We start from the raw sequence: 27,730 nt of genomic DNA on the forward strand, positions 1-27,730 counted from the left end.
TTGCGCCCTCCCTCACAGCTCTCCTTCATAGAAACGCGCGGCTGCACTCTTTACCGGCTCTCTCTGGATTGTGCCATTTACATGAGCAGATGACTGCTCTTTATTAAAACAGCAATAGTTCTGAGTCAAACCGCTCAAGCCATTGATAAAGCTGCCAAGTCATTGCGAGGTCACTACTGTTGAAATAAAAAGCTTTTATTGCATGGAAATGTCGCTGTTATTTTCGATAAGATAAAATACTGAAGTTTTAAGGAAATGGGTCATTGACATTACCTGAGCAGTTTCAAGGCGTGCATTTATTGCATGGACGGAGCTAACACATAATGTAAATGTCTAAATGCATACGCACAGTTCAATGAATGATAAATTAAAGGTCACGTTTTTCGTGGTTTTTTGAAGCTTTGATTGTGTTTATAGTGTGTTCATGTTTCGCATGTAAAAAAACACAGTATTTTTCACATAATTTACTTATCTGTATACCGCTGTTTCCACTGTCATAAAAACGGGCTGATGACTTCCTTGTTCTATGAAGTCCCTCCTTCAGAAATACGTAACGAGTTCTGATTGTGCCAGCGGTTCCTGTGTTGTGATTCGACAGCAGCTTAGCGGACCTTGCCCGGAAAGGTCACGCCTCTTACCATAACGTGGAGATGCATGCGCTCAGTGGATTATAATTTTCGGGAACAGAGTTAAACATAAATTGTAACCATTGATCTCTAAGTACAGCGTCCCTGGGAAGGCCAAACAAAGGTGATTGGACTGCGGGATGAAAATAACAGCGTTTCGACGACATGGTGACAAACACACTCTACAAACACAACTCTTGCTCTTCTCCGTGGGAGCGCAACAAGACCACGCCCCCTTTTTTTGTGTATTCCTGTGGGCGGAGGTTAGTCAAAAAACTGTTTTAGTGACGTCATTAAAGAAGGAAGTAGAGGGATGTAGTCCAAACTGGCCGTTCGATGTAGGCGACTTCTGTTAAATAAAATATCTTGCTTGGCATTGAACTTTGAGCTTTAAAATTTTACAGATTTTATTTATACTCTAACAACAACATTACACACTAACTAAAGTTTGAAACATGGGATCACGAAGAACGGGACCTTTAAATTACGAACTTAATGTAGTTAAACTGAATGTACAAAGGAAACTGCTGAAGTAACTACAACATTAACAACACTGAAATTAGAGTGTGCAGTTTATCTATCAATTAGATGCGCATAAAAAATGTTATAGGCTATTAAAATAAAGTTATGTAGCATCATTAAGAACCAACATTAACTAACATTAACAATGGAAAAAAGTTTTTTGTTGTTACTGTTTGTTTGTTTGTTTGTTTTTTGCCCTTACTCTCTGACCTCCTGAAGGCCACTGTGTAATTCTTACCCTTACTAAGACAAATTGAGGGAAGCATTTCAATAACCCTATGAATGCATATTAAAATGCAGAATTGAATCAAATTAATCATGCCATAGTACCATAGTGACTGTAGCTTCTCGCGTTCAGCCAACGTTAGAGGAGGATGGAAGTCCTGGAGGACTGTGGATCTAGCCACATTAGTGGGTACTTTGGGTATATAACCCAGTCTCGGGTGCAAGATAGCTTTAACGCCACCCTAGGCAAACTCCAAACAGGATGAAGCAACAGAGAGAGCTTGTGAGTCCCCCACTCTCTTAAGGGACGTAATAACCAACAAAAATGTCATCTTAAGTGTGACAAATTTATCAGAAGCTGTGTCCAAGGGCTCGAAGGGTGCCAAGGATAACCGTTCTAAAACAACTGACAGGTCCCAGGAAGGGATCCTGACCTGAGCCATAGGTCTCATCCTCAAAGCTCCACAGAGGAAAAGAGTTACTAGATGCTGTCTCCCTATGCGCTATCTAAAGGTGTGTGGGAGGCAGATATAGCCGCCACGTATACCTTCAGAGTAGATGGTGTAAGACCAGCTGAAAAGCGGTCCTGGAGGAACTCCAGTACTGAAGCCACTGGGCAGTTATCTGGGTTGAGTTGATGCCTCCTACACCATGCTAAAAACACTCTCCACTTGAGAGTATATAATTTCCGTGTGGAGGGAGCTCTAGAGTTGAGTATGGTCTCTACCACCTCAGCAGAGAGACCCACATTAAGGAGCTGGTCCTCCTCAGGGGCCAGACCCAGAGTTTACACATCTCCGGCTGGGGGTGAAAGATCTCTCCTGACAGGAATCTCCCAATGAGACTGTTTAGGAGAGCTATTATGTCCGAGAACCACACTCGGGCCGGCCAGCACGGGGCTACTAGCAGCAGCCTGACACCGTCCTGCCGAACTCTCTCTAGAACTCCCGGGAGCAGAGCGATCAGGTGAAATACGTACAGCCGCAGCGTCGGCCACGGTTGTACCATAGCGTCCAGCCCCAGGGGAGCTGAATGAGCATGGGAGAACCACAGAGGACAGTATGAGTTATCTTGGCTCACAAAGAGATCCACCTGCGCCTCTCCGAACTTCCTCCAAATGAGCTGCACCGTCTCGGGGTGCAGTCTCCATTCCCCGGGCCTCAGCCCCTGCCTCGACAGGACGTCTGCTCCCACATTCAGATGCCCAGGGATATATATTTCTCTCAGAGAGAGCAATTTTCACTTAGACAAAAGGAGGATCTGATGTGTCAGCTTGCATAAGAGGCACAACCTCAGACCTCCCTGGTGATTTATATAGGCAACCACTGACGTATTGTCTGTCCGAACTAGGACATGGTTGTCTCTGGGCTCTGGGAGAAAATGCCTTAAGGCTAGCCAAACTGTTACCATCTCTTGACAATTTATGTGCCAGGAAAGATGCTTTTCGCTCCACAGACATTGGGTAGAGTGGCTTTCCATGACCACCCCCCACCCAGTGTTGGATGCGTCTGTCAAAACTATTTTGTGATGACAGGATGCACCCAACACAGGGCCCTGAGACAGGAACCAATGTTTCTTCCATGTGACCAGGGAACGAAGGCATCTGTGCGTTAACTTGATCGCACAAAATGGGTTGTCCCTCTGGGAAAACCCTCTGGTCCTGAGCCACCACTGTAAGGGTCTCATGTACAGTAGGTATCACGTTGGACACTGCTGCCATGAGCCCTAACAGTCTCTGAAACTGTTTTACAGTGATGGATTGGCCTAGCTTGATTCTGTACACCATCGCCAGAATCGACTCGATACGTGCGGGAGACAATTGTGCTCGCATCGTAACCAAGTCCCATATAACTCCTAGATACACTGTTCTCTGGTTGGGAGTTAGCATGCTCTTTTTCATATTCATTCTCAGCCCCAGGCGTTCATGTGGTTGAGTATAACATCATGATGCTGTGCTGCCAGTACACTTGCTGAAGATCAGAAAGCTGAAACAGCTGTGTTTGCCGGCTCCTTTGTAGCTTCCGTGTTCCGTCAGCATACGTCACAGGATGATATTGCACCAATCATGATTGGACTAGTTGTACACGTCTTCAGGAGCTCTTATGCTGAAGGGATTCCCCAAAGTGTTGCCATGGTTACGCAGTGTGTGCTCCCTCGAAAGGGAATTAGTATTGTAGCAATTAAATAATCACTTTGTTGTCACCAAAGCTCTCTGTTTTGTTGTCCATCATTTAACCGTTATGCTGCATCATTAGTCTGAAATCAGTTTCATGAGGTACCTGTGTGAGTAAATGCTGCCTGCTAAGTCATTACCTGATAGGGCAGCGAGGCAACAATCAGCTGCCTAGGTTTTCAGATGCGGCTAGTGCCTTCAGGATTACTACAGAGTTGCAGGTAGGTGTGTTTCATTAGGGTTGGAGCTAAACTCTGCAGGAAAGTGGATCTCGAGGTCTAGAGTCAAAGACCCCTGCTTTAGATTGACACTTTTGCATCTGTGTTGTTAGGGACACTTACTGTCATGGTAACTATTTAAAAACACCTGTTTTGTATTGTAAGTCCTTCTCTTTGTTTTTATGTAGAATGATTCTCCCAGGACAGGAACATATGCAGCTCTTGACCCGAAGTCAAGATCTTCTGATGTGTACAACACACTCACAGTAAGTAAAATATCAAAAACTATACATGTAATAGAGTTTGTGCTTTCTAGAGTCAGGTAATCTGTCTAATAGTCATTATGTCTTTCACATAGACTGTCCATCCCAGACCTGCTAATCACCAGTCAGGCTCTATTGAATATGAGAATCCATGAGTGTGAGTTCCTCAATATATAATCTTCTCTTTATAATCAGTAAAGAATAAAATATCCTTAATCTACCAGTCAATACATTTAAACACTTTTTTTTTTTTTTTTTTGCCATTGTACTGTAGATTTATTGTATTTTTTTTTTATATTTGTGTAAATGTGTTTCCCTTGTCTTATTTCTGTTGTAGCCACATTGAACAACATCCAGTCGCAACATATGGGCAAGATAGTGGGATAGTCTTTTGTGACTCATTCGCTGTTGGTCATCATCAAAAGAACTACTGCTGAACTTAGCTTACATTAGATTATATTTGATGGAAATACGATACAGCGGAAATCGATGCTTTACAGTCAACAGAAAGTAAGTCCCTGCTACTCGCTCTTTCTACAAACAATCCGCCACAGGAAATAGAGAAAACGGATATGATCACCAGTTCACATCTGACAGTGAACCAATAAGAACTAACAACAAATGAATGCTCTTCCACACATAGTAAGACACCACGTTAAGATGAAGCAAAAGTTAAACTTTACTCACCTTTTGTCGCAGCACTGGACACGCCCACATCACAACTACCAATAAAAACTAAGAACTTTGTGTGAACACCACTAAAGAGTTTACATTCTGCAGTGAAGTGACTTCTGTAAAAGATAGTAAAAGTTTGTTTATGTGTGAATGAATGAGCAACCAAAAGGTGCATTCTGATTGACATGGTCCCTACAGAGTGTTCACTGCTGTCAGCTTTCATCGCCACTAGTTTTTTGACATTGGCTTGGTGTGTCCCAGGATAAAGGAAAGCAACAGGGTCACACAGATTATGATATAACACAAATATTGTAATTTACTTTGCTTAAAAATGTAAAATATACAAAAACATATACACACATGAATCTAATAAATATAATAAAAACTTAAACGCTTACTACATACTTGTTTGACTATTACAGCTATTGATTGATTAATAATATATTTGAAGCTGTACTGTAATTGTCATGCAATATGAAAATAAATTATGGTTTGGTTAACTATGTAAATGTGTTCTTAATCCATTATCTTAAAGGGGACATAAAACATACACACAGTTTCTGCCAATCTCATGTTAATCTTGAGTAGTATAGAATAGTATTGCATCCTTCATATCTCAGAAAAGTTTTTAGGTTCATCAGATTTATAAAAGACAGATACACTGTACCGCTTCCTTCCAAAAACAGTCAAGCTCCTGGAGGCATGGCATGGACAGAACTAAAGAATCACAAGCATTAAATGCAATCACGCACCAATTCCCAACAACACAGACTTTTAATCCAGCTTTACTTACCGCTTGCAGTTTTGACTCATGAACGGGATCTTTTATCACTGGAACTGCTCTATCTTTCGGTTTCAAATGATCTGCAAATCCAGTGTCGAACTGGGCCTTGTTTATAAAACATTTGTCACCAAAATGTGGAGAACTAACAAACACACTCACACAGCTCTGTTGCTGCCCCCGAGTTCTACTGTTCCCTGAACACTGGGTTCTTTGGGAAGCTGAACAAGGTTATCTTTCCCTCACAACTAAAAACACACTCCTTTGGTGACATTGTTAATTTCATGGTCTCAAAACAAAATGACAAATCTTTCTCAAGTATGTCCTGTGTAGCGCTGCAGCTGTGCACTGTGTGGCGCTCATTTCCGGGAGTAGTGCCCGTACAAGGAATTCCGCCCGGAAAAAAAAAAAAAAAACGGTCCCACTTTATATTAAGTGGCCTTAACTACTATGTACTTACATCAAAAAATAAGTACAATGTACTTATTGGGTTCATATTGAATTGCAAAAAACTTTTGCTGCTATTGAGGTGGGATACGGGTAAGGTTAGGGGAAGCTTTGGTGGTATGGGTAGGTTTAAGGGTAGGGGTAAGGTGTAAGGGATGGGTCAACAGTGTAATTATAAATGTAATTACAAAAACTAATTACAGATGTAATTACATGCAGGTGTTTTTAAAATATAAGTACAATGTAAAAACATGTACGTACATAATAAGTGCATTGTATCAAATGATTAATTTAAATGTAAGTACATAGTAGTTAAGGCCACTTAATATAAAGTGGGACCAAAAAAAAAACTTTCCAAAACTTATACAAACCCTGAAGGAGTGTATTTGGCACAGAAATACTCCATCATACATTTAAAACCTTTGGCCATGTTTAGCATACTTTGTCATTAGAATATAGAATATGCAAATGCAACATTCGTTGCTATAACCATGCATATACTCTGTATAATAATAACTAATTGTATGAATACTTACATGTTTATGTAACTCCTCCATCATAGAGCATTGAAAACCTCCTTCAACAGTTCTGCTCCATCATTAGTTCTGACTCATAACTGGTAATACAGACATTAATAGTCCATTATAAAATAGGTCAAACAGCATTTATCATAACGTGATTTCAAAGGATTCAGACACTAAAGAGAGTACCTATTAAACATTTGAGCCAAATGGATCACTTGGATCCTAAAGTAGACCCGATTTTGAAAGAAGACCTGATTTGCCCCTGACTTTGATCAGGACGTTGAGTGTCATGAGGACTCTGTCTCACTTGATGGGAGTGAGGAATTCTCTGATAACATTTTTCGAGCGGTCACACTTTCCCCTTCAGGTGGTTCCACAGGGGAAAATGGAGGTAGGATTTTGCAGCCGTTACTTCATCCTCCCAAAGAAAATTGTGGGCTTGCACCCAATCCAATATTTATCCTAGATCCTAGTTTTTGTTACAAGGCGCAGAAAGTTTCCAAGGTTTTTCTCTGAGGGGTTTGTGCATGAAGTTTCTCTGCAGTTCAGCAGACAGCAGGGAACAAGCAGTGTAACAAACACAAGCACTTTTCTCCCATTTGCAAGTTCTGGTATTCTTAATAAATCTCTTGTAAAGAGTTCATTGGTCCTGAGCCAGATGATTTCATATGTTGCTTTAGAGATAGATTCAGTGCAGAACATAGCTGTGCTGTCAGCATGGAGGGAAGCAGATTTTTGCAGCTGTCGACTCCTTTTCAACTTGGCAAGTGAGTTTCCTTACAGTTCTGCGGCTGCTAGGGCTTATGGCCTTGATGATAGCAGTCGTCATTCAAGCTCTGTTCCCCTGTGGAAACACTGATATTTTGGTGGTGACGACAGATGCATCATGATATTGACTGGTAGCTCTGTGCAATGGAAGCTCTGTAAGAGGGAAGTGATCATCAGTACTGAAAGAGCATCTTATAAATTATTTGGAGTTGAAGGCAGTCCTTCTGGCACTGAAACATGTTAGTCCAGAGGTAGGCAAGTTCGGCCCTAGAGAGTCACTGTCCTGCAGAGTTTAGCTCCAAACCTGAAAAAAAAAAAAAAAAAAACATCTGCCTATAGCCTTAGTAATTCTGGTTAGCTTGTTCGGTGTTTGATTAGAGTTGGAGCTAAACTCTGCAGGACAGTAGCTCTTTAGGACCAAACTTGCCTACCCCTGTGTTAGTCAGAAAGAACATTGCAACTGTGGTGTCATACACAGGCAAGGAGTTACTCAATCTCTTCTCCTGTTGCAATTGACACAGATGTTCTTAATATGGGGCAACAAACATTTAAGATAATTGAAGATCAGGGAGTGGCGCTTCCACCCTGTAATAGTGTCACAGATACAGGATCGGGTCTGCTGGGCTGATATGAAACTTTTTACATCTGCAGAAAACATGCACTGTCCACTGTTTCTTCAGTCAAGGGCACGAGAACCCTGCTGGCATTGGCTTTTGGCATTTATTGCCTGGGACTCTGATGTATGCATTTCCACTGGTGGTACTGATACAGCCCACCCAGAACAGGGTGCGTCAAGTGAGTGCATCACTGATTTTGGTGGCATCTTGCTGGCCAGCGAAGACATGTTACGTAAGCATCATGACGTTGCTGTCAGGGACACCATGGTGTCTTCACCTATACATGTACCTGCTGCCCTAGGCAGGGGGGCAGATTCTGCACTCTCGGCCGGAGCTGTGGTCTCTATGGGCCTACCCGCTGAAAGGGAGAATATGATGGCTCCTAATCAATGTTGTGGCCACAATAAAGGGTTCTGTTGACCTAGGGTGCTGTTGACAAGAGGGCTTTTTGAGTTGAAGTGGTGCATGATTGAAGCCTCATGCAGACAAAGATCTGTATAAATGCCCAGTTGCATGAATACTGAGTTTTCTCCAGAAATTGTTGGAGTAAGGTTGCATCCATTCCAAACTTATTTGGTGGCTATTTTGGCTTGTAATTAAGGCATTAATGGTGCTGTGCCAAGAGTGTACACGTTTGCCATTCAGTTCTTAAAAGAGGCATGGCATTATAGGCCTGTTACTAAATCAATGGTGCCATCATGGGATCTAATTGTAGTTCTGGAGGCTATGTGTGAACCTCAGTTTGTGAGGTCTTTAGAATCTTTGGATCTAAGGATGCTGTCTTAGAAAACATTCCTTGCGCTGGTGCTGACATCAGCGTAATGCACTGAAATTCTTTATGTGCTGTTGGTGCATTCCTTGTGAGTCTAATTTGCATTGGATGGGTCAAGCGTGATGGGTCAAGCCTAGTGCATTCTTTTTTGAGCTGCCTGCCTTATAACATCTCTCTATTGGGTCAGAGAAAGACAGGAGACTTCATGCTTTGTGCTCTGTGCGTGTATTACGCAGAAACATTGAGCAGATGCAGGCTCTTTTGGCCAGCTTGTTTATGTGCTTGGCCTACCAGGTTCATGGGAAGCCTCTATTTAAACAGCATGTTCCACAATGGATTAGATGTCTAAGATGTCAATCTGAGCTCACTGCAGGGGTTTTACACCAGTGATTTAACCTAAAATTAAACAAGTGTTACACAAAGGCTAGCTTAGTTTCACATTCTGTATGTCAGTACTTTTGATTCAGTGAGCAGTTAAACTGATCCACAGACCATTCAACATTTGGGCAGAGCATTGTTACATCACTTGTTACTCTGCTTGTGTGGGCAGGAGTCCAGAAAGAGGAAGAAACTTTTTTTTTTTCTTTTCTGAAATTCATCAGTTTGATGCCTGCTGGAGCTCAGACTCACCAGAACAAGGTAAGAGCTACACTGGTTAATATGTGAATATAGTCTGATTAAAGCCACATTTCCACAGCATGAACTATCCCCAGGAACTAGGAACTTTGGGGTGGTACTCGGTGTGTTTCGATCATAGAAACCAGGGTCTAAATGAAGTTGGTAAAAAATTCCCCCTCAGAAAGTCCCTGCTCACGAGGTCATACTTTTTCAAAGATCCGGAACTTTCAAGGGTGGGACTTGGGCGCTGAACATGCTGATTAGTTGACTTCATGCAACATTTTATTTCAACCATCGTTTTTTTTTTTTTTTTTAAGTCTGTTGCAGTGCGTGTCAGGGAGTCAACTCAGTCATGCACTCAGTCACCACCGTCATCAATCACCACATTCACCAGATCACAGTCATCTGACTACTGATTCCCTCCATCTGTCAGCAATCAGCTCCAGCTTCATATATACTGGACTCCACCCGTTCACTCACTGTCTGGTCTCAACCATACTTTATTGTGTTCCTGGATCGTCTTGCCTGTGCTACTCACCTGTGGTTCCCGTGCCATCCTGGCTCTCCATAGTCCCTGCTCTCCGTTACTTCTTACCTCGTTGTTTGCTGGATCACCTGGAAACAAAGACTGCATCAGTATCAGATAAGCTGTACCAAGACTTTCCTATACCAAACCCACTCACCTGGACTGCTGATTTGGTGTGTGTACATCTTTAAATGCTTGTGCTCCCCGCCCCCAAGCTTGCAACTCCTTTAAACACTGCATAAATAATGCAGAAGTTGTTCACAGAGCAAATATAAATAAATAAATGGAAGATTTGAAATGGGTCTGTAATTTGCTAATACGTTTGGATCTAATTGTGGTTTCTTAATGAGAGGCTTAATAACTGCTAGCTTGAATGGTCGTGGGACGTGACCTAGAGATAAAGACGAGTTGATAATATTGAGAAGAGGCTCTTCTGCTACAGGTAACAATTCCTTCAGTAGTTTAGTGGGTATTGGATCTAATAAACATGTTGTTGGTTTAGACGCAGTGATAAGTTTATTTAGCTCTTCCTGTCCTATAGTTGTAAAGCACTGCAATTGTTCTTGAGGGGCGATAATTGAGGCTGAATCATAAAAATCTGTTAAAGGTTGTACATTTACAATTGTATTTCTGATGCTTTCGATTTTCTCAGTAAAGAAATTCATAAAGTCATCACTACTAAACTGTAATGAAATGTTTTGTTCTGGTGATGTCTGTTTATTTGTTAATCTAGCCACTGTACTAAACACTGTACTAAACAAATTGAAATTGAAAAATTGAAAATAACGGCATGGCTCTGGTCTTCGTGAATACAATAAGAAACAATGGTAACTTTAACCACATTTAACAGTACATTAGCAACATGCTAACGAAACATTTGGAAAGACAATTCACAAATATCACTAAATATATCATGATATCATGGATCATGAACAGTTATTATGGATCCATCTGCTACTTCCGCTATTGTCCTTGCTTGATGTCTTCACAATACCTGCAGAACTTCTGATGATTCGGCTGTGCAGATCCACGACATTAATACTGCCTTGCCTTGAACATGGGCTGGTATATGCACATTTTTGGGGCGTAAATAATAATGATCCAGACTGGTATAACAGGCAGTGTTATGTTGCAATTTCACCCTTTTTCCCGTGGTGTTTTTTACGCACAAGATTTACATATGAAGGAGGAAGCAATGATGATTGAGGCTCACGGTATGTCATGTACAGAACTCTTATTATTTAACTATGCTGAGGTAAATTCAATTTTCAATTCTATAGCACCTTTAACATTGTGTAGATTGGACTCATGTGAACACTGAGCAGTGCTCACTGAGGACTTTGCTGTGTATGTTGTACATTTCAGCATCTATCCAGTGTTTTGTACCTGTAAATGTTTTTATTTTATTTTATTTTACATGTAAACATGAAAAAAGGATATTTTTCAATTCTAAATATTCTCCAAGTATGTGTATTTTATGTCTGTGTTTAAGGGCAGCACAAGTGTCTCAGTGGGAAACACTGTCTCCGCACAACAAGAAGGTCTCTGGTTTGATTCTCAGCTGAGAAAGTTTTTCCTTCAAATCTGGTTTCCCTCACAATCCTAAAATGTGTGAATTACAGATGCTAAATTGTCTAAAGGTGTGAATGTGTGGTTTACTGTCTATGGATAGATGTGTGGCTGAGTTTTTTGGGAGGTTTTTTTGTGTGTGATAAAGACGTTGAAAAGACGTCTTCTGGACATAACTTTGCTTCGTGGGTTAATCATGATGATCTTCCTCTTTCAGTTCATCATGGTGCTGATAGGAATGTGATTGTGATCGCAGCGACATCTGGAGGATTATTCATCATTATCATCACCATCATTTATAATGTAAATAAAAACAATCAATAAAGAGTAGAAATACATTGTGCTAAATTAATACAAAGGGACAAGTTTAAAATAAATTGCTTGTTTGTGTTTCCTTTTAACAGTCAGAAAAAAAGGAAAAACAGAAAATCAGCAATACACGAGTATAAGGTGAGATGATCAAATAATTTAATAAATCAACTGGAGCTTCTTTCTACATGCAGACTATGTGTATTATCACACTCAAGGGTTTACTGCTGTAGTCAAAATGTTAGAAGAAAGAGACCATGGAGTGATCACACTTTAAATCAGGGGTTCTCAACTCTGGACATCGAGATCCACTGTCCTGCAGAATTTAGCTCCAACCCTAATCAAACACACCTGAACAAGATAATCAAGGGCTGCATCCAAAAACTGAAAAATGCTGCTTCTGCAGGCAGGATAAAGAGATAGGAAGGTAACAAGTCATATCTGAATCCTGTCTCCTGAGATACCTTCACCTGATCGAGTTTTGAAGGCAGCACAGATGTATCCCTTCCTGCCTTTAATATCCCACAATCCTGAGTGTTGCATTCCATGGCAGTTGAGCTAAAAAATAAAGATGGAATCTGAAATTTGAGGTTGGTGACCAGTTTGTGTGTAAAATGTACATTTTGACCAACATTTTCCACGTTTTATGACATTTCTAGCGATAAATTAAGGTAACACTTTACAATAAGGGTACATGAACAATCATGTACTAATCCATAAATTAATACTTAATCCAGCATGAACTAATGATTATTGAAAGCATGAACTAATCACAAAATGTAATCTGACTTTACATTTACACAACCTTTTACTTTGTGTGTGTGCACTTATTTGTGATTCAGTGAACTGTAACATCAACACCAGACACTGAATGCACGTCACTTAATTGCATTTAATCATGTTTTATAGCTGGGGTCTCAGAGACCCAAATACAAAAAAAAAATGTTAAACGGCTCACCTAAAATATTTTTGAACCACAATCGCAAGGTGTGAGAAAAATAACTTAATTTGCCAGTCTCCCTTGTTCAGACCTCGTCTCTCTCCGGGTCGTCTGAACACACTGAGGATCTCTCTGAGCAAACGAGTCGCTCATCTGGCAGAAGAACTTGCTGTTATTCTCGTACGTTTCAGGATATCTGCAGGTGACTGAGATGTTGCTTCCCACAGATCCAGTGACGGTAAGAGCCAGTGAGTTCTCCATCAGCCACAGCGCTGAAAGACCAAGCACTGCTGACAGAGACCGATTCAGAGTTATCATGCTGAATTGTTGTTTATCAGTGATATTGAAGAGTAAAAAGTGCAGTTCTCACTGATTTAGTGTAATGACAGATATAGTACCTGAGAAACTGATGGAGGTGACGGTTCTCATGACCGCCTGCTTCAACCTCGACTCCCACTACCTGTTTTCACACTAAATACTGGATAGATATTATGTGTTTGAGTTACACTTCCCTAATGCACATACAAATACAGTGTCAGAAATATGATCTGAAAAACAGCTCCCTCTTCAGGACAGTGGAGGTAAAGTCATCATCCATTCAGCCATCCATCCATTCATCAAACTGTTGCCTGATTATTTTACACATGGGAATTCAATTGCATATTCCTGCCCCATATATTAAAGGTGCAATATGTATGTTTTTCTGTCCACTAGAGGTCGCTAGAGGTAGCTTGATGACACCAAGTTTGAGCACACAATCATGGGACATGTGATCTTCACCTCTCAGCCGGTGGAAAATAATCGGGATTGGACTCAGGAAGAAAACATGTTCATCGATGTGATTATTAACATTACTGTATGAAGCAAAGCAGGACCGAGTGCCGTGGGAGCTGAACGAGGCAATGCTTACTGTATGTGGTAACAGCCAGGCTTCTTTATAGTCTATGAACTCAATAAGAGATGCCCAGTAAAATTTGACTCTAGGGGCATGTTTTATTCTGAAGATTTTTTCAAATATGCTTATTATTACTTTTTTTTTTTTTTTTTTTTGGAATATACGTAATATTTGAAAGATCAATTCAGGTTCTTTGGTGTGACTCTTACTAAAACTTAGATGACATTTTACAAATTGAGTTAGACCGAAGGAAACTGCTTTTGTGATCGCACTGGTGCCTTCATGTTAAACTGTCGTGTATGTATGCGCTCGAGCACTGATAGGCTAAGTAGGCAGTTAAAGGCTCATTATTATAAAAAGTAAAGTATATAAAATGTGATTAGTTGAATAATCACTTAAAATGAATGATTAGTTGACCAGAAAAATCTTTAGTCGAGGGCAGCCCTACTTATTTCAGCCAATCATAGCAGTGCATCTCTTACAGCAGACACGCCTCTTCAAACACTAACTATTCAGAAACCTCATGAATACTGATCATGGTGACAGGAAGATACTCTTCACACTGAGAGCTTCATTTGAATATTATTATGAAAGATCTGCAGTCATGCATTTATATATTTTTTTTAATCATCCTTCTTGAAAGATGTTTTACTTTTTCATTCTTTGAAAGTGGTTTCATTTGGGTTGTTTCTGTCTCAGCATGGGGCAGGTCACTACAATAGACTTTAAAAAGAGGAAGAAAAAAAAAAAATGCAAAAACAGCAAAAGAAAGTTTTCAGCTCGCATTTGCAGTTCACCCTCCTGGAGTCTGTTTGCTGTCTGAAACTACAACACGGTAAGAGTTACACTTGTTCAGTGATGAATATTGAATAACTAATGAATCTCCATTCACAGAAGAAACTTGAAGTGAGGAACATTTTCTTTCATAATAACTGAACATCCAGAGCTCATGTGTGCCTAATGTTGCCTTTAAATGAGTTTCAACAGTGGAAAACTGCTAACAGTCGTGATTTATTTTGATTTATCATTTTTTTACAGTGTTTGCAGTACAATAGACTGAAGTAGTTATTGTGTTTTTGAAGCTAAAGCTGACATGTTGTACTGTTGTGTAAATGATTTAGTTTCCTGCAGTGATGTCACAGAGACCGGCTCCTTCTCTTCTTCTGCTGTTTCTGCTCATGATTCCAGGTGAGTCTCTCCTGTAAATGTGTGACTGATAATAACTCAATATTAGAAACAGAGATTGTGACTAATTAACTTGGTCCAGTTAGTCCTGCTGTTAGCCCTGGGAAAAAGATCAGCAGTAAAATATCTACTAAAATGTGTTGAAATGTATTTGTTGCATCCAAACAAAATTATATTATTTAGTCTTTTTACTGACATAATGCTAACTGCTGAAACCTCTAACATTTAGTTCAGACTGTTTTTCATGTTTAGCGTTTTCTCTTCTGCTTCCTGTATTTCATCACCTTCTGTCTGTAGATTTTACACATGATAAGTGTAGTTCTTCATTTACATAAACACCAGTTTTGTAAAAGAAAGTTTTTATAGATGGACATTTTCATTATTTCCTTGTCAATGTTGTGTTTCAGGAGTTTGTAGCCAGTGGGGTGTGAGTTACAGGCGTTCACACATCTGTGCACTAACGGACTCATCAGTGATAATGAGCTGCACTTATGCATACCCTACTGGATATCAGATCATGAAAGTGTTCTGGACCAAAACAAATATTAAGGAGAAAAATGAAGAGTTTCCAGATCTGTCTGAGGACCCTGAATACAGTCAGAGGCTTCAGTATCTGGGAGATAAACAGCAGATCTGCACCATCAGACTGAGTCATGTGACACTGAAGGATTCACACGAGTACTATTTCAGATTCATCACTAATTACCTTGAAGGAAGATATATTGGTGATCCAGGAGTGACTCTTACTGTCACAGGTGACTTTCATGAGGTTTCTCTCTTCTTCTGTGCATTATGTTGAATAATAATCAGTGTATGACAGCAGCACTAGATATAATGTGTGTGTTGTGTTCAGATCTTCAGGTGGAGTCTCCTGAGAGAGTGACAGAGGGAGATTCAGTCCGTCTGACATGTAAAAGCAGCTGCTCTCTGACTGACAGAGCAACATTCATCTGGTACAGAAACTCACAGCCATTAACTACAGGAATTTTTGGAAACCAGCTCAACCTCTGGAGAGTCAGCAGAGAAGATACAGGCAGATATAGCTGTGGTGTATATGGACACAGTTACAGATCTCCTGCTGTTCAACTCAATATCAGATGTATGTATAATCTCTGAAGTTTTATTTCTAAAGCCAGTAGAGTTCAGTTTGTCCCTCCTTTTGTTTAAAAGTGAAAGTAAACTGGGCTGATCATTACAACTGTTAAAATAACGTTTCAACAGTACAGCACAATATGTGAATATGTGCACTCTAAAAACTGCTGGGTTAAAAACAACCTAAGTTGGGTAAAATATGGACAAACCGAACAGGTTGGGTTAAAGGGCACCTATTATGCCCTCTTTCACAAGATGTAATATAAGTCTCTGGTCTGGTCAAGTTTCTGCTTAAAATACCCCACAAATTTGCCCCTATTGGGGGTGAGCAAAAACATGCCTTTTACTATATTACTATATTGCTGGCTAAAAAAATAAATCCAAAATTGGTTGAAAAAAAAATGGCTGCTAAATTCTGTAAAAAAAAAAAGAAAAAAAGTACATTGGTATGGTGAATGATGCTTGAATGTAAATTTCCAGTTGCTTGAGTCTGAAGCAATTCTAGACTCAGACAATGTGTGCAAAATCCAACAAATCACGTGTATATATGTAATATTCATATTTTGACTCTGAGGCCATACTGTAATGTACATGCATGTTCAAGTTTAAATGCTTTATATATTGTCATTGTGTGACACATAACAAAATTACTCTTGTGACAAATCCAGAGTACTTTTAAAAATTAGAATTCAGAATAAAACACAATGATTAAATACCAAATAAAATTATGAATAGCATATGAATAATTAACATAACAATATAATAAATATAATCTAAAGAAAACAGTATCAACATACAAAAGCTTGAACATTGCTAAGAATAGAAAAAATGCCATATACCATGTACATATTATTCACACTCTTATTATTCATGTTGAGTCTTGATATTACATATTTCTCCTGTAGATCCTCCAGAGAATCCAGTGATCTCCATCAGTCCATCTGGTGAAATAGTGTCAGGAGATTCAGTGACTCTGATCTGCAGCAGTGATTCAAACCCTCCTGCTCTGAACTTCAGCTGGTTTAAGGAGAATGAAAGCTCAGCTGTTGGATCTGGACAGAGTTTCAGTGCACTACAGAGTGGACGCTTCTACTGTCAGGCTCACAATCAACATGGATCTCAGAGATCAGACACTGTAACTGTCACAGGTGAAGATCTTATTTTATCAACAGTTGTGTGGCTTTGAGAGTTAATCTGAACTCAAATTCTTCATCTTTCAGTGCATCATGGTCTTGGTTGGCATGTCTGGTTGGGGATCACAGTGGCATGTTTAGGATTCTTCATCATCATCATCATCATCATCATCATCATTCTGTTTATAATGTGAGTAATTCTCAATTACAGTGAGTGTGTGCATGTACAGTAATTCACTTTCAGACCAGTGCTGGTAGAAATGCCTCATGTGATGTGATAAGACTAACTACTTAAGTTAATTGTCTGTTATTTCAGGAGAAAACGAAGAGATGCTAAAACTGAAGACCTCACAGTGAAACAGGTAAATCATCCAGACTCAACATGTGAATAATCTCAGTAAACAGGACCATCCATACAGTACATATTAGTGGAACGATACAGTGGAAAAAACAGAAATTTTAGCAAAGTATTTTTAATAATGTTTAATGTCTTCTAGTCTTAGCATTTATAGAAGGTTTTGTCACGAGTGCAACAGTCAAACACATCCATCTAGCATGTGTTTACATATTTTACAGTGCATAAAGTCTGATTTATACAAGTTTGCTTGGGTGTGTGCGGCAAAAATGACATCATCACGGCTTCGGCGGACTGGGTTGGCAGGTGTTCACAACAAAACCTGCCCAATTGTTACTCAAAACTAATCCAATTGCATTTCTTGGAACATGTTTTTAATGAAATTACAAAATATTTAAGAGATTGTTGTTTAATTTAGTTGTATACATATGTTCTCATTTCCATATATTTTGTTCTAATGTAACAAATAATGTAAAAATCACAAAGTTTACTGGATTTGACACGATTCATTGGTTCTTCTGTAGCGTGGGTTTGGTGAAGTGTACATGTCGTGTGTATCTTACATCTTCTCACCGCTGCTCCCTGATGGTTTAGAGGACAATTACTCCGAGTCGACCCCTGTTGTTTGAAAGAATAGTACAACTATGAACATGTCAAGTATAAACGCCTTGTCCATTTGGGGAGGAGCGCGCGCAGTCAGCGGAGGCTCACGGAGCCAGGCGAAAGCATAAATCAGGCTTAATTTGACTCCTGTATTCTCAGGCTAGATAAATCAGTCAAATCTGACCTAAATTATAAGTACTTTAATATACTCACAGTCAAAAAGAAGACTTCTCCAGGGTTTGTTCGGGCTCAACGTCATAAATCAATGCCCTGGGAGGCAGAAGTTGTTAAATAAAAATCAATTTATTGATTACAATTAGTTTGTCTAGCAGTATAAATGTTAGGGTTAGGATACGATTATTTTATAAGTTAAAGTACAAATGTCAAAAGTTTATCAAAATTATTGACATCCTCAAATGAGGTCATTCAGACTGGGAACGCCCCTTTAAAAGGCCTGTTTTATTTGTTTTCTTCAGTTCTATGACTGGACGAATACTATAAACAATGAAAATATTATATTCATTATATTATAAAGAAAATACACATATAACTGTTACATGATTGCTCATATAAGGTCTTTCCAGGAAATAAACAAAATAATAGACCATTAGCTAAATATGTCAAACAACTAGACAGGTTGTATTCTTATGCATATTACATAACAATAGAAAACAATGAAAAAGTGGTACACTGAAAATGAATAAACACTGTGTGAACTGACCCAAAATGTCAATAATAGATAATTAATTTTCTTCCGTTGCAGGACAATCTGTACTCTGACGTAACAGGGAGAGACGTTCATGTTTCTGAATCAGCTGATTGTGATGACGCTCAGTACGCCACTGTTACTTCCAGCAAACCCAGAAGAGACAGAAACGCTCCTGATCGCAGAGATACTGAGGAGATCCAGTACGCAACTGTACAACATCACAAAAACAAACAGACCAAGAGATCAGAGGAGAACGAAAGCCAGTACGGCAATATCAGGATTCACCAGCCTGAATCTGCTGTGAGGTGAGAAGAACCAGCTTAAAGAGACACTTCACCCAAAATAAAACATTTGTCATCTACTCATCCACATGTTACTTTATTGATTGTGATGAAAGGAGAATTTATAGTTCTTTAAATCTGGACATTTTTCTTAATAACTTTGTGTGTCACTGAGGTTTAAGTAACGTGATATACAAGGTCTTTACTTTTAAAATGACTGTATCGTCATGTAATGTGATCATTGTTTCTGTTTTTTCTGTATTTTATTTTATGTTCTTTAGGCGATCAAATGTTGAAACTGTGGAAGAGGCTTCTGTGATCTACAGCCGTGTCAAATGAGTAACAGAGACCATCATGAAGACAAAGGCCTAAACAAATGATAATTAATGTTCTGAAAGTAGGGCTGTGAATGTAGCGTGTTCAGTTATTTATTATTCATTATTCAGGTAAATAATGACAGGAATGCAGTGAATATGATCTTTTAGATGAAGAAGACAAAAGAAAGAGTCAAGAACCCACAACACAGTGTTTGATGAGACTAAAAAACGTTTGTGATGTCACTGGCTGGTAATTCGGTTTAAACTTTTGACTTCAATGTTTTCTGTGACCAAATAAAAAAAAAATCCATATCATTTTGACCAAATTCAAGCTTGAGAGTGGTTATTTCTGTGCAAGTGTGTTAAAAAAATGTTGGTTTAATGAAAATACTAACATTTTACAGAGCCCCTAAAGGGACAAGTGCTTTTGCTTTAATGCTTTTGCGTTCTCTCTTCCCTGGGAAATTTTTGTTAGCAGATGCAAAAGCTTTGAAATATAATTTTCCTATATCATTCTTTATCAATCACATTCCTTTAGGGGCTTCATATTAAGCAACATTAGCTGAGAATTAATTTTGATCAGTGACGTATATTGAGACACTGTGTGTCGTACACGTGTTCTTCATTAAGGGCTGGTGCTTATATGTGGATGAACTGATGCTGGATGAGGTCATTTCCTGCCCCACCCACCTCTACTGCCCACCGCTTCATGATGCTATTCTTTTCACCAGTAAACTGAAAGCCAAAAAAAAAAAAAATCTGAAGAATTTCAAAATATAACTTGTCTGTGGTCAAAGTGAAGACATCCAGTCTTACTCAATATAAGTTCCTCTACTGAGTGTCTTTATCAGTAATTCTTCAGAAAATGTTTCCAGGAAGAAAGATTTTATGTTTTTAAAAGCCCAGTTTTATTTTTATATATTCCTGAACATCCCTTCAATCTTAGTTTTCACATTTTCAAAACTTTGCCTCTTTTTTTTTTCTTTTCAAAACTTTACACACAAACCTAAGAACTGCACACACAAAATGCAAAATGCCTCACATCTCTTGCAAAATGAAGCACTGCATTCAGAATATTACGGACACATCTCAAACACAAACACCTTTGCCATAATATTGTTTTTGGATATATCATATATACAGTTATTCAAAATCTAAAGCTCTTCTTTCATAAGCTCCTGTGTTCATTTCTGTACAAGATTGAAAGTAATTGGCAGAGAGATGTTGAAAAACTCACGGTAAACACAAAAGATTGAAACCAAACTATTTATTTAATGCAAACATTTGTGGTTGGTAATACAGTATTACACAGTACAAAAGAAAAGAAATACATCAACCATGTGTAGTTGGACAGAAACTATGGTTGTGTTTGAAAAAGGAAATCAAGATAATTTATGTTAGCTTTTTGTGTGTTACATAGAGAATTGTGTTTTATGAAATTGAAAACTGAGTCGAAGGCCGAGAATTCATGTATGGTTTTGCAGATTTGGTGTGTGGTTCTGGTGTTTGAGCATCAAGTGTGACAAGTAAGGATTTTGTGTGTAAGCAGTTGAAAAACACTGTAATATGTGCAAGCCTTAGTGAAACTAAATACGTCTAATATGTCAATAAATATGTGTGCATGATTCACATTAAATTTTTGATCCTTTTTTTTTTTAATTTTTTTTTTCACAGGATCATGATGAAACGTTGCTTGTGTGGGCAGGAGTCAAGAAAGAGGAAGAAACATTTTCTGTCTGTGCAAGCATTTTAAAATAAACCATGTTAACTGAGAATTTCATCAGTGTATCGTCTGCTGGAGAGACTCACCAGAACACGGTAAGAGTTACTCTGGTTACTGTGAGAATATAGTCTGATTAATACTGCTGTAGAAACACTGACATATTCAATAGGACGTTGAATATGCTTCATACTTTCAATATATTAAAGTATTTTACATATTTTTAAATCTAAAGGTTGTTTTTTTCTCTCATGATGTGTGTGTTATACTGTATTATTGTTCTTGTATGCATGTTTTAAAAAGCGCTATATAAATGTTGTAATGAGGCAGCAGACTCAGGGAGATCCATATGCAGCTTTATTAACCCCTTACCAGTCACCCCCACTTTTGGCCAGGTAGTGAAAAATGACATACCCAAAATAAAATGGTTGCTGCTAACAAGTCCTCCGGACTACACACAAAACCAAGGTACCATTTGAATGCTGACACTTGACAGTTTACTATGAAAGACTCAGAATTGACCGCCTGCTTCAACCTCGACTCCCACTACCTGTTCTCACACTCAATACTGGATAGATATTATGTGTTTGAGTTACACTTCCCTAATGCACATACAAATACAGTGTCAGAAATATGATCTGAAAAACAGCTCCCTCTTCAGGACAGTGGAGGTAAAGTCATCATCCATTCAGCCATCCACCCATTCATCAAACTGTTGCCTGATTATTTTACACATGGGAATTCAATTGCATATTCCTGCCCCATATATTAAAGGTGCAATATGTATGTTTTTCTGTCCACTAGAGGTCGCTAGAGGTAGCTTGATGACACCAAGTTTGAGCACACAATCATGGGACATGTGATCTTCACCTCTCAGCCGGTGGAAAATAATCGGGATTGGACTCAGGAAGAAAACATGTTCATCGATGTGATTATGAAGCAAAGCAGGACCGAGTGCCGTGGGAGCTGAACGAGGCAATGCTTACTGTATGTGGTAACAGCCAGGCTTCTTTTTAGTCTATGAACTCAATAAGAGATGCCCAGTAAAATTTGACTCTAGGGGCATGTTTTATTCTGAAGAATTTGTCAAATATGCTTATTATTACTTTTTTGTTGTCGTTGTTGTTGATAATAATAATAAGTTTTATTTATATAGCGCCTTTCCAGAGCTCAAGGATGCTTTAGAGATAATATGAGAAGACAATGATGAGAAACAATAATGGACAGGGAAGTATACAGAAAAATAGAGTCAAGTACAAAAATACAAAACATGAATTAAGAGACATAACATAACATTCAGAGAACTATGTTGTTGTTGTTCTAAGATCAAATCAGGTTCTTTGGTGTGACTCTTACTAAAACTTAGATGACATTTTACAAATTGAGTTAGACCGAAGGAAACTGCTTTTGTGATCGCACTGGTGCCTTCATGTTAAACTGTCGTGTATGTATGCGCTCGAGCACTGATAGGCTAAGTAGGCAATTAAAAGCTCATTATTATAAAAAGTAAAGAATATAAAGTGTGATTAGTTGAATAATCACTTAAAATGAATGATTAGTTGACCAGAAAAATCTTTAGTCGAGGGCAGCCCTACTTATTTCAGCCAATCATAGCAGTGCATCTCTTACAGCAGACACGCCTCTTCAAACACTAACTATTCAGAAACCTCATGAATACTGATCATGGTGACAGGAAGATACTCTTCACACTGAGAGCTTCATTTGAATATTATTATGAAAGCTCTGCAGTCATGCATTTACACATTTTTTTTAATCATCCTTCTTGAAAGATGTTTTACTTTTTCATTCTTTGAAAGTGGTTTCATTTGGGTTGTTTCTGTGTCGGCATGGGGCAGGTCACTACAATAGACTTTAAAAAGAGGAAGGAAAAAATTGCAAAAACAGCAGAAGAAAGTTTTCAGCTCACATTTGCGGTTCACTCTCCTGGAGTCTGTTTGCTGTGTCTGAAACTACAACACGGTAAGAGTTACACTTGTTCAGTGATGAATATTGAATAACTAATGAATCTCCATTCACAGAAGAAACTTCTGAGAAACATTTTCTTTCATAATAACCTCTGAACATCCAGAGCTCATGTGTGCCTAATGTTGCCTTTAAATGAGTTTCAACAGTGGAAAACTGCTAACAGTCGTGATTTATTTTGATTTATCATTTTTTTACAGTGTTTTCAGTACTATAGACTGAAGTAGTTATTGTGTTTTTGAAGCTAAAGCTGACATGTTGTACTGTTGTGTAAATGATTTAGTTTCCTGCAGTGATGTCACAGAAACCGGCTCCTTCTCTTCTTCTGCTGTTTCTGCTCATGATTCCAGGTGAGTCTCTCCTGTAAATGTGTGACTGATAATAACTCAATATTAGAAACAGAGATTGTGACTAATTAACTTGGTCCAGTTAGTCCTGCTGTTAGCCCTGGGGAAAAGATCAGCAGTAAAATATCTACTAAAAATGTATTAAATGTATTTGTTGCATCCAAACAAAACTGTATTATTCAGTTATACATAATGCTAACTGCTGAAACTTCTAACATTTAGTTCAGACTGTTTTTCATGTTTAGCGTTTACACTTCTGCTTCCTGTATTTCATCACCTTCTGTCTGTAGATTTTACACATGATAAGTGTAGTTCTTCATTTACATAAAAAGCAGTTTTGTAAAAGACAGTTTTCATTGATGGACATTTTCATTATTTTCTTGTCAATGTTGTGTTTCAGGAGTTTGTAGCCAGTGGAGTGGCTGGGGTGTGAGTTACAGTCCTTCACACATCTGTGCACTAAAGGACTCATCAGTGATAATGAACTGCACTTATACATACCCTACTGGATACTGGATCAGGAAAGTGTTCTGGACCAAAGGTGATGTGAAAGAGGATGGAGAGTTTATAGATCTGTCTGAGGACCCTGAATACAGTCAGAGGCTTCAGTATCTGGTAGATGAACAGCAGAACTGCACCATGAGACTGAGTCATGTGACACTGAAGGATTCACACGAGTACTATTTCAGATTCATCACTGATAAATATCATGGTAAATGGATTGGTAAACCAGGAGTGACTCTTACTGTCACAGGTGACTTTCATGAGGTTTCTCTCTTCTTCTGTGCATTATGTTGAATAATAATCAGTGTATGACAGCAGCACTAGATATAATGTGTGTGTTGTGTTCAGATCTTCAGGTGGAGTCTCCTGAGAGAGTGACAGAGGGAGATTCAGTCCGTCTGACATGTAAAAGCAGCTGCACTCTGACTGACAGAGCAACATTCATCTGGTACAGAAACTCACAGCCATTAACTGAGAGAAGAGACAGAAACAATGAACTCCTGCTGCAGTCAGTCAGAAGAGAGGATGCAGGCAGATATAGCTGTGCTGTACACGGACACAATCACATCTCTCCTGCTGTTCAGCTCAATGTCACGTGTGAGTACAGATTCATTTGTTCTTTTTTAAAACTGGAGATTGTGTTTGAATGAGATTATTCAAAGATTGATTTTTTTCTCTGTGTTAGACCCTCCCAGGAACGTCTCAGTCTCCATCATTCAGTCTGGTCAGATTTGGTCAGGAGATTCAGTGACTCTGATCTGCAGCAGTGATTCAAACCCTCCTGCTCTGAACTTCAGCTGGTTTAAGGAGAATGAAAGCTCAGCTGTTGGATCTGGACAGAGTTTCAGTGCACTACAGAGTGGACGCTTCTACTGTCAGGCTCACAATCAACATGGATCTCAGAGATCAGACGCTGTAACTGTCACAGGTGAAGATCTTATTTTATCAACAGTTGTGTGGCTTTGAGAGTTAATCTGAACTCAAATTCTTCATCTTTCAGTGCATCATGGTCTTGGTTGGCATGTCTGGTTGGGGATCACAGTGGCATGTTTAGGATTCTTCATCATCGTCATCATCATCATTCTGTTTATAATGTGAGTCATTCTCAATTACAGTGAGTGTGTGCATGTGCAGTAATTCACTTTCAGATCAGTGCTGATAGAAATGCCTCATGTGATGTGATCAGTAGTTAGTCTTTAAAATGCAGTTAAAGTTTATTGTCTGTTATTACAGGAGAAAACGAAGAGATGTTAAAACTGAAGACCTCACAGTGAAACAGGTAAATCATCCAGACTCAACATGTGAATAATCTCGTTGAACAGGGCCATTCATAAAATACATATTAGTGGAATGATACAGTGGATCGAAAAACATTTATTATTGTTTAATGTCTTCTAGCTTGAGCATTTATAGAAGGTTTTGTCATGAGTGCAACAGTCAAACACATCCATCTAGCATGTGCTTACATATTTTACAGTGCATAAGGTCTGATTTATACTTGACATGTCTGCAAGTTTGCTTGACTGCACGTGGCAAAAATGACATCATCACGTCTTCGGCGGTGAAGTCTATGGGTGCTTCTCAATATCCCTCCTCGTTTCCTCGCTCCTCCATCCTCCATCCTATGACCTGGGAACCGATCGAGCTCAGCCATCTTGAAGGATATCTCAATTCTCGAATTGCACCGCGAGGAGGCGAGGAACGAGGAGTGAGGAGGCTTCCCGAGGAGTCATGATCGAGGATACACCGGTGCATCCTTTGCGGAAGTCTTTCTCATCGAGAAACCTGACGCACGCATAAATTCTCCTTCCCCTTCATATCTGTCACAATAATTTAAATGCATGCTTTAATGCATGCAGTTTAAATAAACTTTGCATCTCACATATTTCAATGCTTTATTAATATTTATTATATATTTTTTAAATAACCAAACTTTAACAACTTATAGGTAGATCCCTTGAGCGCTGCTGATGACGCTTTGAAGTGAGCAAGGATATATCATTTCACTTGATTAAATTCCTCCATCCTCGTGTCTTTTCCTTGTGTCCTTCCCTCGCATCCTGAAGGGGTGGAGCTAAGACGCGTGGAAAGGAAGCAAGGAAAGGAAACGTGGATGCACAAATAAGAATTGAGAAGCACCCCTTATGTCACGTGTCTACCTTACATGTTCTCACTGCTGCTCCCTGATGGTTTAGAGAACAATTACTGAGTCGCCCCCTGTCGTTTCGAAGAATAGTACAACTATGAACACGTCAAGTATAAACGCCTCGTCTTTTTGGGGAGGAGCGCGCACAGTCAGCGGAGACTCACGGAGCCAGGCCAAAGTATAAATCAGACTTAATTTGTCATCTTTATTCTCAGGTTAGGTAAATCAGTCATATCTAACCTAAATTATAAGCGCTTTAATATACTCACAGTCAGACAGAAGACTTCTCCAGGGTTTATTTGGGCTCAGCATTATAAATCAATGCCCGGGAGGCAGATGCTGTTATAAAAATAAAAATAAATTTATTGATTACAATTAGTTTGTCTAGCAGTATAAATGTTAGGGTTAGGATACGATTATTTTATAAGTTAAAGTACAAATATCAAAAGTTTATCAAAATTATTGACATCCTCAAATGAGGTCATTCAGACTGGGAACGCCCCTTTAAAAGGCCTGTTTCATGTGTTCTCCTCAGTTCTATGACTGGACGAATACTATAAAACATGCAAATATTATATTCATTGTATTATAAAGAAAATACACATATAACTGCTACATGATTGCTCATATAAGGTCTTTCCAGGAAATAAACAAAATAATAGACCATTAGCTAAATATGCCAAACAACTAGACAGGTTGTATTCTTATGCATATTACATAACAATAGAAAACAATAAAAAAGTGGTACACTGAAATTGAAAAAACACTGTGTCAATAATAGATATTTTCTTCCGTTGCAGGACAATCTGTACTCTGACGTAACAGGGAGAGACGTTCATGTTTCTGAATCAGCTGATTGTGATGACGCTCAGTACGCCACTGTTACTTCCAGCAAACCCAGAAGAGACAGAAACGCTCCTGATCGCAGAGATACTGAGGAGATCCAGTACGCAACTGTACAACATCACAAAAACAAACAGACCAAGAGATCAGAGGAGAACGAAAGCCAGTACGGCAATATCAGGATTCACCAGCCTGAATCTGCTGTGAGGTGAGAAGAACCAGCTTAAAGAGACACTTCACCCAAAATAAAACATTTGTCATCTACTCATCCGCATGTTACTTTATTGATTGTGATGAAAGGAGAATTTATAGTTCTTTAAATCTGGACATTTTTCTTAACATTGTGTCCCACTGAGGTTTATGTAACGTGATATACAAGGTGTCTTTACTTTTAAAATGACTGTATCGTCATGTAATGTGATCATTGTGTCTGTTTTTCTTTATTTTATTTTATGTTCTTTAGGCGATCAAATGTTGAAACTGTGGAAGAGGCTTCTGTGATCTACAGCCGTGTCAAATGAGTAACAGAGACCATCATGAAGACAAAGGCCTAAACAAATGATAATTAATGTTCTGGAAGTAGGGCTGTCAATGTAGCGTGTTCAGTTATTTATTATTCAATATTCAGGTAAATAATGACAGGAATGCAGTGAATATGATCTTTTACAAGATGAAGAAGACAAATGAAAGAGTCAAGAACCCACAACACAGTGTTTGATGAGACTAAAAAACGTTTGTGATGTCACTGGCTGGTAATTCGGTTTAAACTTTTGACTTCAATGTTTTCTGTGACCAAATTAAAAAAAAAAAAATCCATACCATTTTGACCAAATTCAAGCTTGAGAGTGGTTATTTCTGTGCAAGTGTGTTAAAAAATTTTGGTTTAATGAAAATACTAACATTTTACAGAGCCCCTAAAGCAGTGGCGATTTCTTTCAGACTGCAAGGGAAGCTCGGCTTCCCTTATAATGTCACAAAATTAATGGTCAAATATGTACTATTGTATTAACATTTTATTGACTAAAAATGCGTTAGAAAACGTTC

General features: G+C 38.8%; 4 protein-coding genes across 6 annotated transcripts in view; 2 read left to right on the top strand and 2 right to left on the bottom strand.

Annotated features, from left to right (window-relative positions):
- The window catches only part of LOC125271224 (B-cell receptor CD22-like), a 1,156,500-nt gene that overhangs the window by 699,142 nt on the left and 429,628 nt on the right, over positions 1–27,730 (bottom strand). The window lies entirely within an intron of this gene.
- The window catches only part of LOC125271198 (hemicentin-1-like), a 987,774-nt gene that overhangs the window by 679,445 nt on the left and 280,599 nt on the right, over positions 1–27,730 (bottom strand). The window lies entirely within an intron of this gene.
- Positions 1–27,730, top strand: part of LOC125271216 (B-cell receptor CD22-like) — a 43,181-nt gene that overhangs the window by 2,608 nt on the left and 12,843 nt on the right. The window contains exons 2-11 of one of the 3 annotated variants that reach the window (XM_048195235.1): positions 13,288–13,484; positions 14,168–14,303; positions 14,590–14,656; positions 15,061–15,408; positions 15,507–15,752; positions 16,651–16,893; positions 16,966–17,068; positions 17,195–17,240; positions 18,600–18,850; positions 19,108–19,469. In XM_048195235.1, the coding sequence (XP_048051192.1) occupies positions 14,602–14,656; positions 15,061–15,408; positions 15,507–15,752; positions 16,651–16,893; positions 16,966–17,068; positions 17,195–17,240; positions 18,600–18,850; positions 19,108–19,165 (1,350 nt within the window). In that variant the 5' untranslated portion in view covers positions 13,288–13,484; positions 14,168–14,303; positions 14,590–14,601 and the 3' untranslated portion in view covers positions 19,166–19,469. Of the gene's footprint in view, positions 1–13,287; positions 13,485–14,167; positions 14,304–14,589; positions 14,657–15,060; positions 15,409–15,506; positions 15,753–16,650; positions 16,894–16,965; positions 17,069–17,194; positions 17,241–18,599; positions 18,851–19,107; positions 19,470–27,730 lie in introns of those variants that run through there. The other 2 variants (XM_048195236.1, XM_048195233.1) reach the window with 2 other exon arrangements.
- Positions 20,837–27,518, top strand: LOC125271237 (B-cell receptor CD22-like). Its single transcript, XM_048195287.1, has 11 exons — positions 20,837–20,961; positions 21,668–21,850; positions 22,720–22,843; positions 23,130–23,196; positions 23,594–23,947; positions 24,046–24,294; positions 24,383–24,625; positions 24,698–24,791; positions 24,931–24,976; positions 26,644–26,894; positions 27,150–27,518. The coding sequence occupies exons 4-11, from the start codon at positions 23,142–23,144 to the stop codon at positions 27,205–27,207; spliced, it is 1,350 nt and encodes a 449-aa protein (XP_048051244.1). The 5' UTR covers positions 20,837–20,961; positions 21,668–21,850; positions 22,720–22,843; positions 23,130–23,141; the 3' UTR covers positions 27,208–27,518.

The sequence above is a fragment of the Megalobrama amblycephala genome, linkage group LG7 (genome assembly GCF_018812025.1).
Source record: "Megalobrama amblycephala isolate DHTTF-2021 linkage group LG7, ASM1881202v1, whole genome shotgun sequence".
NCBI classification, from domain to species: Eukaryota; Metazoa; Chordata; class Actinopteri; order Cypriniformes; family Xenocyprididae; genus Megalobrama; species Megalobrama amblycephala.